This window comes from Cydia pomonella, chromosome 8 (genome assembly GCF_033807575.1).
Source record: "Cydia pomonella isolate Wapato2018A chromosome 8, ilCydPomo1, whole genome shotgun sequence".
Taxonomy (NCBI): domain Eukaryota; kingdom Metazoa; phylum Arthropoda; class Insecta; order Lepidoptera; family Tortricidae; genus Cydia; species Cydia pomonella.
In genome coordinates this window covers 23,350,023-23,362,172 of record NC_084710.1, presented here as the reverse complement: position 1 = coordinate 23,362,172, position 12,150 = coordinate 23,350,023, and the positions used below count along the sequence as shown (strand labels likewise).

The 12,150-nt window shown below is 35.8% G+C and overlaps 1 protein-coding gene across 2 annotated transcripts; it reads left to right on the top strand.

The window, feature by feature from the left end:
- The first annotated feature begins 3,153 nt into the window (after positions 1 to 3,153).
- Positions 3,154 to 11,778, top strand: LOC133520875 (uncharacterized). Of its 2 annotated transcripts, XM_061855570.1 has the most exons (6): positions 3,154 to 3,377; positions 3,464 to 3,668; positions 7,267 to 7,359; positions 8,679 to 8,789; positions 10,165 to 10,261; positions 10,628 to 11,778. In XM_061855570.1, the coding sequence occupies exons 2-6, from the start codon at positions 3,489 to 3,491 to the stop codon at positions 10,633 to 10,635; spliced, it is 489 nt and encodes a 162-aa protein (XP_061711554.1). In that variant the 5' UTR covers positions 3,154 to 3,377; positions 3,464 to 3,488; the 3' UTR covers positions 10,636 to 11,778. The 2 variants fall into 2 exon arrangements, with proteins under 2 accessions (XP_061711554.1, XP_061711553.1); XM_061855569.1 differs by lacking the exon at positions 10,628 to 11,778 and having other exon boundaries at positions 10,165 to 10,544.
- The last annotated feature ends 372 nt before the right edge of the window (positions 11,779 to 12,150 follow it).

Sequence of the window (12,150 nt, the reverse complement as noted above, 5' to 3'; positions counted from 1 at the left end):
GATGCACACCAATGAGATGAAAATGTTGAGGTGGGCAGCGGGAGTGACGAGACTGGACAGAGTTCGAAATGAATATGTACGAGGCTCTTTCAAGGTCTCTCCCATTGCAGAAAAGATGGCTGAAAGTCGTTTGAGATGATTCGGGCATATAATGAGACGCGACGAAGAGTATGCGGTCAAAAAGGCCTTGGCCATTCCAGAGAAAAAGAACGGCAAAGGGAGGCCGCTTACCACGTGGTGGACAACCGTTACCAGGGACATGGAGCGGGCGCAGATCAACACGCAGACAACCCAGGACAGAAAAACCTGGCGCCTTCGGACGAGGAGGGCCGACCCCAGATAACGGGACAAGGCAAAGAAGAAGAAGATTTAATGTGAAGCGTCTAGTCGACGTAACTAATGACCGAAGAGCCGGCTTCCGCGCATAACGTATCAGTATTGCGATACAAAGAGGAAATGCCGCCAGCGTCCTTAGTACAATGCCCCCAGGGCCTATTTTAGAGGTATGCTAGTTAATAATAGTAATAATACCTCTGTATAAGTATATCTATGATGTAAATAAAGCATTTGTTATATAAAATAACTTGACAAAGCTTGTTTTATTTAAATATTGGAACACTCCTCTCATAGCAGGTCACTGGCCCAAGTATTTACAAGCTGATTTTTATTTAGTGGTTCTTTTTCCTATCAGACACCTCAGGTATCGCTGGTGCAGCATGGTGGAGGAGAACTACGAGTCAACACTTGGCGAGAAGTCAATATGGCCGCAAAAAGTGGTGTGGTCTTGTGTCGGAGGCCAAGGCTCATTTTGAGTCGCTGAGCTGACGGAGTAAGTTTTTTTTTTCTTTACTATTGAATATAAAATTTGTCTGGTTTAAAGAGCTCCCCATTCTAGGTGGAATAAATACAAAATGAAAACTAGTGCTGAAATATTTTTAATGTTTATTTTACTTTGAATTACGAAGCCATTCGGTTTTTTAGCTCAGAGGAACTCTTAAGGGCCACCACACACTAGCGTCTCCCAAGCGTCGGTGTCTAGTCAACCCTGTGGCTGCTGCTCGACGCAACGTCGGCGCAACTGCGCAGCAACGCCATTTTCCAAAACGCTCACTAGACGCCGACGCTCAAAAAGTGTGGGGTGGCTCTAACTATAGTTTATAATGACACCCTTTATTTTATATAAATCCGTGAACCAACAATTTTATTGTACGCTACCTAAAGGTTCTCTGGAAGAAATCGCTGTTTAGCGATATGACCGCCTGCTGCTTGCATTTCTGTTTTCTTTTGTATTGTTTTATTTTATTGTGGTGTGTAATAAAGAGTATATGTATTGTATTGTTACGCAACTCACTTGTCTAGAGTATATTGTACTCTAAGTACCACGTACTGTTATTATCAATGAGCGGAATTCTTCATAGCAAAAATCAAACTGTCAGAGGGATTGACCTAACTGTTTTATCGACTTATCGATGTTACGGAATAATATCGCATTAGGTATCCATAATCCACTTAAAAGATTATTCTGTAACATTTGACCTCTTTGATAAGCAATTTGCATCTCCGTATTAAAGTAAATCATGTCAGCGTCACATATGTCATTTATGTCACTTGAGTTTTCATGAGTGATTTCCGTGCCGTGTTACTAAAAGAAAACAATAAAAAAATGGATACAGAAAGATTCTTATTTCAGTTTCAAAGAAGATTCTTCCACAATATATTGCTCTAAATGTTACGTTCATTTACATCATAAAAGTTTTTTTCTGTTTTATTCTTTACTATTATACCAAAATACAGTGGCGGTCAGCTAATTAGGGACACCTGTGTTTCGTTAAGTGACAAATATTTATCGATAAGTCGATAAAACAGTTAGGTTAGGAGGGATTGCCCTCTGACAGTTTGATTTTTGCTATGAAGAATTCCGCTCATTGGTTATTATTCTTCAAATTCACGCTGAGCTTAGTGATCGTCGCAAAGCCCAACAACATGCAGTACTAAAGTAGCAGAGACATGCACCAATAAGTAGCACATCCTGTGGATGATTAACCGATCATGATTGTTAGGGTCCTACTGGACGTAAAAATGATAATGCGGACTGTATAAAATAGGCTGGTTTATTCCGCCTTAATCACAAAGAATCCCGGCACACACTCGGCTTCACATACTCCACCGGCAACGGACGAATACCGTATTAGTTTTTTATAATTGTTTGGCCGGGATTCTTTGTGATTAAGGCGGAATAAACCAGCCTATTTTATACAGTCCGCATTATCATTTTTACGTCCAGTAGGACCCTAACAATGATGGTTCCCGCTTGTCAAGAGTCCGCAGCAAGCTCGGTCAAATTTTACCTTCCCATTCAAACTAAGTTTCGTTCTCATTTTAATACTACGTCTTGGATTGTAATGTTTTTTTTTCTTTAAAATGTACTTAAAAAAAACATGAGGTATACCTGTAATACATTAAATGTTTCCAGCTTACTAAACAAACAAAATAGAGCAAAATCAAGTTTTGTATGAAAAACTTAAATTTACTGATTACAGACATATAAATATACCTTACCCTATTATAAGTACAAAGTTTCAGAACAATATAGCTACTGCCAACAACAACATTACATAGTTCATAGTAACATAGTGTATAGTTATACAGTACTAGTAAACCTGCAGAGTAATATAAATCTATACGACTGTACAGGATAGTTCATACTGGCTTACTGGATCCAAAGTACAATATATAATTGAATTGAAATAGTTATTTCGAACTTGACGTCCATAGGGTTAGGTAACAATGACTTATAATGAAACGCTACCCAGTTGGTATTGACGCACAACATAAGCCTTAAAGCTTAGCTTTTTTTTTTTTGGTAAATGAAATCAAAACAATTATATAAATAGTGTTCTTAATTAAAGCCAGTTGTTTTAATGTAAAATACCATCTCTTATAATATAGGTAACTAATTTGTTAGCACCATATATAATATAATTTACTTAATGTACATTAATTTCAAATGAAACAAAAATAAACAGATAAATCCAGTATTCAATTGAAAATCCTTATTTTTATAAAAGCTTCATTCTGACCAAGCCTTTACACCATAATCCACTTATCAAGCACAGTTCACGACCGGCTTATTTATAAACATTCGTTCATTCAATCACCATTCATGTCTCGACCGCCGTTGGAGACACACGTATTTATGTAACTTAACAAAACTATATAACTGAAGTGCATTCGTTTTTCCTAAAATCCACCAACAAGTTTAAACCCATTCAAAGATTGGGCTATTATAATTTTAGTGCGTAAATTAATAAATTGTGTAATTCTCTGGATGTCACTAACATCAACGGACCAAAATTAGAAGTTGGAGAATTCCTTATGTAAGCATGAATTTATTATTACATATTTACCTATTGAATATATTTTGTTCATAACAATAAAAATCATCTTTGAAATACTTTCACAGCATAACATCAACACCAGTGTACACGATGAAGTGTTTACTCCTCCTGGCGTTTGCGTCTCTATGCCAGGGTCTGGCTCTTCAGAAGACAAAGAACCTTCCTCGACCTGATCTCCTGGTGCTGACGGCCTTGGACCCTCCGTCTTTGGAAGTGGAGTGGGCACCTGTGAAGCATGATGATCCGAGTGAACCTATTTTGGGGTATAAGGTATGACCTATCGTACAATTTTGATTTAATATAAATGTGACAAGTGTCGTTTGCGGCCACATTACCGCCGTATCGTCGGCACTAAGAATGGTGTTATTTTAGTGGTGTCACTCACAATTTAGAGCTAATCGTGCAGTCTAAGGCAACTAGCTGCAACCAATCGCGCGCGTGATGTGGCTCGTCAACCATTGATGCAGCAGTACAGTACTATTTACATATTTATTTGAATCCTAATGAAACTTGTAAAATGATGAGTTTGGATTTTTGTTCTTCAATCAAATATAAACACGACTCAAAAACAGCTGAACAAGTGTAGAGGGCATAGTATAAGGTGAAGGAGCATACCACGGGCTGTCCCGTACGGACGCATTTTATTTTCTGTGTGACCATTCGCGCGCGTGATGTGGCTCGTCAACCATTGATGCAGCAGTACAGTACTATTTACATATTTATTTGAATCCTAATGAAACTTGTAAAATGATTTGAGTTTGGATGTTTGTTCTTCAATCAAATATAAACACGAATCAAAAACAGCTGAACAAGTGTAGAGGGCATAGTATAAGGTAAAGGAGCATACCACGGGCGACTTTTTTTCAGCGTTTAAAGCAAAGTCACGGAAAAGAAAACTCTTGTACCTGCATTCTTCAGAAAATTCACGTTTGTACGGCACAACGGTAGACAATTTCATGGAATCATAAACGTCCCAGTGCTCGACATACTGATGCCCAAAAGTTGACACCTTATTTTTTTTTTTGGAATCATACAGCACTTAATAATAATATAATAAGGTACAAGATAAAGTTTCCACTTATAGCTAATACAAAATTCCTTTGTTCCGAAAAAAAGTACAATTATTGGGTATTTTTAATTTAAAGTTGAATTTAACAGTAACATTCAGTAAATAAGATAATACACGACACGATTAACAATTATAACAAGCATACTTTGGAATATTGAAAATAACAAGCACAATTTTTAATTTAGACTTTGAAATTTCAAATAATAGGTACAATTACAATAACAATTATAGATTTTATTACGAGCTACGAAGTAGATAATGGAATTACCATTTTTTTGTATTGAATTGTTTTGTTTTTTATTTATTTTTTGACAAAAGTTTAAATTGTAGGTACTCTTACAGTGTACAATGACAAGCACTTCACTTTTGAATATTAAATATTCTATAGCACTTCCTTTCATAAACATATTTTATGAACCTGCTTATGTGAATCCTAGCCACAGTTTATAAACATCGAAATTCCTTTATTCATCATATCATCTCACTCTTACATGTTATCACTTAGAAAGTGACTCATAATTCATTGTTTTGTAGTTTTGGTTGCAAATGGTATTGAGTGTGGTCAAGGAATGAGATTTATATGCCACTGCGTAGTTGCGTACCTTGTCTCAGACAAATAGGGCCACCCCACACTATAGTGTCTCCCGAGTGTCGGCGTCTAGTCAACCCTATGGCTGCTGATCGACGCAACGTTGGCGCAACTGCGCAGCGACGCCATTTTCAACTAGCGCTGACTAGACGCCGTCGCTCAAGTGTGGGCTGGCTCTAACATGGTCTCTGTAATAAGTTACGAAAAGGCACAAAAGTCACGTTTCTCAATTGTAAATTTTGTTCAAATAATTATATACTAACGAAAAAACACTTGTATAAATAAACACGCACTGTATCAACTAATAAATAGTACCTGGGCGACCGAGCTTTGCTCGGTTATAACTATTTATTGTAATATGGTGGTGTATAGGTGATAATCTTAACTACATTTTTTTTACTAAATTAAACTTGTCTAAAACAATAAAAATTAAAAAATTATATATAAACTTGAACATATTAAAAAAAAGTTAATCACCGGGCGAGATTCGAACCCGTAACACTCGTTTCTAGCCGTCCGTGTCTTAACCCGCTGGACCAGACGGACAGCGGCCGGTAACACGAAATTAGCGACCATATTCTGCGTCGAAAGAAAAACGCATGAAAACTTGAAAACACGCGTTTTCCCAAACATAAAACTAATCTAGATCGATTGTTTACCCCCAAAAACCCCCATATACCAAATTTCAGCAAAATCGTTAGAGCCGTTTCCGAGATCCCGGAAATATATATATATTTACAAGAATTGCTCGTTTAAAGGTATAAGATTATAGGACATTAAATATTATAGGACATTACTAATCTACCGAAGCTTACAAGAACTCAGGTTCTTGCAATTCATCCATTATATTCAGTTGGGCCTACATCTCAAGAGGGTGCTATTTCAAATCTTGTCTGTATTTTTTTCAATTTTTCCTTTTTTCCTATTGAATGCATACGAGTATGCCATATAACCAAGTAGGTACCTAGTTTATTCATAGAAAAAATGCCGGCAATATAATGTAGATCGAAAGATAAATCAGAACAAAAGATAATTATTCTGGCTTATTTGTGAAACAAGGTCGCAGGATAATTTAGTTTTACGTATTGTGCGCTCATTACAGGTACTAACAGCAACAATGACTTTAGGTGGACCTTATGTGCTTACAATAAGGTTTACAATACGAATTGTCACTTAACCGTTTAAGGTCCAATGTGCATTACAATGTACACTCCGTTTTTTTTTTTTTTTATGGAGGATAGGCAGGCGTTTGACCACGATCACACCTGGTTTCAGCCTAATTAGAACCTTTCATAAACCAAATAAAGTAGCATTTCTTTTATTTTTTATTACTTTATAAAAAACGAATTTCGTGCAATTTACTATAAAACAAAGTTCAGATTAAAAATAGGAAAATTTAACATGGTGGGCCTTAGGTGCGAGGTTAACAGTGTGGACGACGATAGGGGAGATCGAGGTGAGTTAACATAGCGTCCATAACTGGCTAGCTACTTATAGATGCTAGAAGTATGACCACCAAGAAAGAAGTGGTTCATTTTCCATCCTAACCGACTCCGTAATACATAGCTTAATTCTCAGATGAGTTGATGAGTTTAGTTTTACGGGTGGTTAGGGTCAAAATATTGCTAGAAGTAAGTTTCTCATCTTTTTTTAAGGCCGTTTCTTTATCAGTTTAAGATTTTTTTGCTTTATGTATGAACCATTCTGGCAGTGCTTTTAATCATATGTTTAGGTTTGTCAACGTTTTCCAGTAAATAAATAAGTCTATGTTTTGTAAATTAAAATGAAGTGTAATAATCTAAAAATAACAAGGTAGTTTAAAAAACCTTATTTGCAACTCATCTCGTAATTCATATCACACCGCTGAAAATATATTTATGGTTTTATTTAGCACCTGTTTCAAGTTACCTCAGTAATATGAAAATTGAAACAGACTAGATACATGCTAAAAAAATGTTTTTAAATATTTACAAGTACAATAAGGTTTCCTATTTTGAATGGTAAATAGTTATGACAATATCTGTCAAATGACATATATTTCGCAAATTAGCGTTTAATACAACAGAGTTATGACCGAAAAAGTAAAATTTGTCCAATTCTCCTAGGTCTCCCCTACATTGTATAGTGTCAATCACAATAACAATTAAATTAACAAGGTAGCCAAAGATACTTACATATATAATTTATGTTAGATCCCGTCTGTCTTTCAGGTCAAAGTTTGGGAGCTACCACCAGTCAAAACCTACAAATATGAGGTCGTAGACGGAGTAAAAACACTTGTACAAGAAGAGATGCCTCCTAAAGTAAGTCCCGTCAAGGCCAATAATTGTTGTATCATCGAGGGTTTCTCAAAATATCCTATGCAAACATAAAGCAATTAAATTAAAATGAATTCAAGATGAAGTGATGTTGAAGATCAGAACTGAAGTTTTCAACGACGCGTATTCACGTTCAGCGATTTGTCTTCTTCAATCATTTTATCATTTTTAGGGTTCCGTAGCCAAATGGCAAAAAACGGAACCCTTATAGATTCGTCATATCCGTCTGTCTGTGTCCGATTATGTCACCGCCACTTTTTTCCGAAACTATAAGAGCTATACTGTTTAAACTTGGTAAGTAGATGTATTCTATGAACCGCATTAGGATGTTTACACAAAAATAGAAAAAAAACAATAAATTTTGGGGGTTCCCCATACTTAGAACTGAAACTCAAAAAATCTTTTTTCATCAAACCCATACGTGTGGGGTATCTATGGATAGGTCTTTAAAAATGATATTGAGGTTTCTAATATCATTTTTTTCTAAGCTGAATAGTTTGCGCGAGAGACACTTCCAAAGTGGTAAAATGTGTGTCCCCCCCCCCCCCCCACCCGTAACTTCTAAAATAACAGAATGAAAAATCTAAAAAAAATATATGATATACATTGTCATGCAAACTTCCACCGGAAATTGGTTTGACCGAGATCTAGTCAGTAGTTTTTTTTCAATACGTCATAAAATTAAAAAAAAATTTTTTTTTTCATCAAACCCATACGTGTATCTATCTCGTGGGGTATCTATGGATAGGTCTTCAAAAATGATATTTAGGTTTCTAATATAATTTTTTTCTAAACTGAATAGTTTGCGCGAGAGACACTTCCAAAGTGAAAAAAATTGTGCCCCCTCCCCCCTGTGACTTCTAAAATAACAGAATGAAAAATCTAAAAAAAATATATGATATACATCACCATACAAACTTCCACCGAAAATTGGTTTGAACGAGATCTAGTAAGTAGTTTTTTTTAATACGTCATAAATGGTACGGAACCCTTCATGGGCGAGTCCGACTCGCACTTGGCCGCTTTTTTTTAATTAATTATATTTAGTAAGTATGGATTGTAAGAAACATTTATATCAAGATCAAGGCTATGATGTTACAAAAATAAATACAAAATTTATTTAGTTACCAGGCATAGGACAAATATAGTAGGTTTCACTTACTAATATTACAATTTGGTTAGCAGTAGCCCTCACACTGGGTCAAGCCTGTGTCGTGAGGACTCTAAGAAATACCAGAATATGTATTATGGATAAGATGATGCGATAAATACAGACAAAATACTGATACTGATACTGTTAACAGATCGGTGATGCCGACACGCCTCCAGAAAAAGACGCCAGAGAGATCTTAGTGCGTGGACCACAGACCTCTAAAACTAAGGTCCCCAGCATCAAACTAAACGTCATTTATGAGGTAAGGTTGTAGGATTATTTTAAATATATTGATTTGATATTGATTTGAGCTCTGTACAGTACATAAATACCTTACAACCCCCCAGTATTACCTACCGTGCAGTCTGTGGGCTAGTTTTATACAAAGGGCCTACAACACATTGCGAGTCCAATACAATGATGATGACTCCTGACCGATTTCTGCCACAGCGACTGTCTGGAGTGGACATTTTAAATTACTGTTAACAGAGTGTAGCTGTTCGACTCTCTGGTGCGCTTTTGATGGCTCGCGTACCCAAACTTCCTACTAAATTTCCGACCGCATTTTGGGCACGGCAACACACCGCCTACATAATTGTAGGAAATAGATTTTGGCGGCCGAGCCTTAAGCTCCAGAACAGTTTCTTGTTGTTTTAATATCAGCATAGATAATATCGTTATCGTGAAAACTTCGCTGCAGCGACGATAGACTATAATAAATAACATTATTAATATTCTGAATAAAAAAGTAGTGAAATGTTATCTTTTATTATAATTATTGCAATTTGATTAGTTTTAGATGTATAATTAATGCTGATACGTCTGAATTATATTTAATGAAATGATTTTTATATTTTAATTAATGCTGACATGTTTGAATTATTTTTAATGAAATTATTGTTATATTTTTAACCGACTTCAAAAAAGGAGGTTCTCAATTCGACTGATTTTTTTTTGTATCTAAGTTACTCGATATCTCCGAGAATCGTGAACCGATTAATTTTTTTTTATATCGAACGGGTATAACCCTGAGATGGTCCCGTTGGCACCAAGTCGGGATCTGATGATGGGATCTTGGAGAAATCGAGGGAACTCTTCAAATGTTATAGGTACATGTATGGCGCTTTTGGTAATATTTGAAGTCGGTTTTATTTTTTGTTAAAAAGGTATGATTTTAATTAATGCTGACATGTTTGAATTATTTTTAATGACTTTTTTTACTTCCTGAGGCTAGTCAAAAACGTAATTTTAATGGTTTTCTATTAATAAATAGAAAACCATTTTATTATATCAAAGTGTATGTATTGCTCACCCGGTATTGTATAGTCCTAGCCCTAAGTATACGTGTTGCATGGTAGATTATAGAAAATTGTAATAGTCATAGTTTAACATTATTATTTAAGGCTGTTACTAACACTTATATGGGCTATGCCTGAATTAAATGATTATTTAATTTAATTAACTAATTTGCCTCTCGAAACAAAATTTGGCCACCCAACCGACTGTTTGAACTCTACACCTGCAATGAAAATGCTCCAATATTGTTTTTTTGTCCCTGCATCGAATATCTAGTGTATATCGTGACCGAGTCGTAATATAAGCGAGTTAGAAATGAATATATTTTTTACTTTTTTAAGGTTCGAGTGCGTGCGTTCTCGGCGCGTCGCGACGGTCCGCTCTCTACGCACATGCGCGTTCAGCTGATGGATGATAAGAAGGCTGATACCGACATTGGCAATGAGGTTTACCACTTTGTGTAGGATTAGTGTACTGAATTAAATATAATATATTTACATAGAACAGTATTCCTGTTAACCTATACATTAGAAGAATAATAACATTCATACTTTCTAAATCCTACCTAACTAAATTTTTTCTCAGCTGCCAATAACCCGCCATACATAGCCCAAACTTTTATACAAAAAGTGGCTGAGAAAATGGGAAGTAATACTTTTGAAAAGTTTATGCATTGTCGAAATGTTTTAAGAATAAGAATAATAAAAGAAAATGTTCCATATCTACTTTTATAATTATATAACCTTTACCTTTCAAATGACCTGATTATACTTACTTTCTTTACCGGCGCAATGATACGAACAGGACCTTGACCTCTGACACAAGAGAGCGCCACTCTGCCCTATTCTGCGCCACATCACGCCAGTTGGGTATTCCGAGGGCCGAGGGCTGACAGGTCTTTTAGGGTTTCGTCACTCCAGCGCCTGAGACGCCCAAATGGACGTTTTCGACCCGGGTGCCCCACATACGCGCTTCTCACAGCACAATCCTCTTCCATCCGCTTCAGGTGACCGAGCCAGCGGACTCCGGGAAAGTTACTGTATGTCTGTCTATTACCTCTTCACTATTCAACCGAACTGATTTATAGTTCGTGTCACCCACGATGACGCCCAAATTTGTCAATTCTATATCGGAAAAGGCACCAGTAATGTAATGGTATAGACAAATCCTGTAAAACAAGTATTTACCGTCAGTTTTTTAAACGCTGACAACATTTTACCATAAACAAGAGCCAAAAAGCTGCTTAAGTTTAATTTTTCATTGATAAGTATTGTTAGTTTGAAAATTAATGACATCCAAAAACTGGAGCAAGACACCATAGTTTAAATTGGTTAACAATATTGAAACCAATTTCAGTAGCTTTCATTAAATACATAGAAAACATAGAGGATGAATTAGACATTAAACTTTTAAAGCATAAAGCGGTATAAATTTTACAGTTGTCGGTGAAATATCAAAAATACTTCAATTTTTCTCTTATATGTCCCATGATTGGTGCCGTTAACATAATATGACAATACGACTCAACTCAAGGCACGTGCCGTATATGACAGGATCTATAGATGAAATTGGGTATAGAGATAGTTTCAGAGCCGAGGAAGGGATATGGGATAGATTTTATACTATTAGTAAGGATGTTACAGACCACATGTGTATCAAACAAAATCATTAACAAAAACTATATAAAGCTGACCCTGCCTTAAAAGTACAAACTTACTTTATGACTCCAAAGAAACGAAAACAGACCTTATGACCTTGTGATAAGGTGTTAGAGAGGTGACATTTTAAGGGGGTAAGATAGGATTAGATAGACAAGGATAGTGTGTAGAGTGACAGATGTCACCTGAGTCTGTCATATTTCGGACAAGTAATGTCAGTTGGTAAAATAATATTTTTTTAGATAGTCCATCTGAAATTGCACCAATTTAATCAGGTCAAAGTGCTCTAGGAAAATACTACGATTATAATGGACCTGTGCCATTATAAACGTCATATTTTCATAGAAATTTGACATTAATGATGACATGAAGACATTACAGTTAGTTAGTTCCGACTCAAGGCCATTTTAGTAAGTTGGTATTTCAATGTCAAAATATAAAGGGGTTCTTTTTGCTTGTATCCTCCTTTTCAAGAACTAAGAGATATTATTTTACTATAAGAAAGTAACAAAATTTTTCTAAAATATTCTTAAAACATTGTTTCTCTGCACCAAAACGCGATTTAAATATGTAAAACGCCAACATCTTTTTCCAAAAAAACAAGCGCCTGCAAAAAGATTAACAGCAATAATTCTTCCCCAGGATATTTTGCATGCATAATAATGCAGG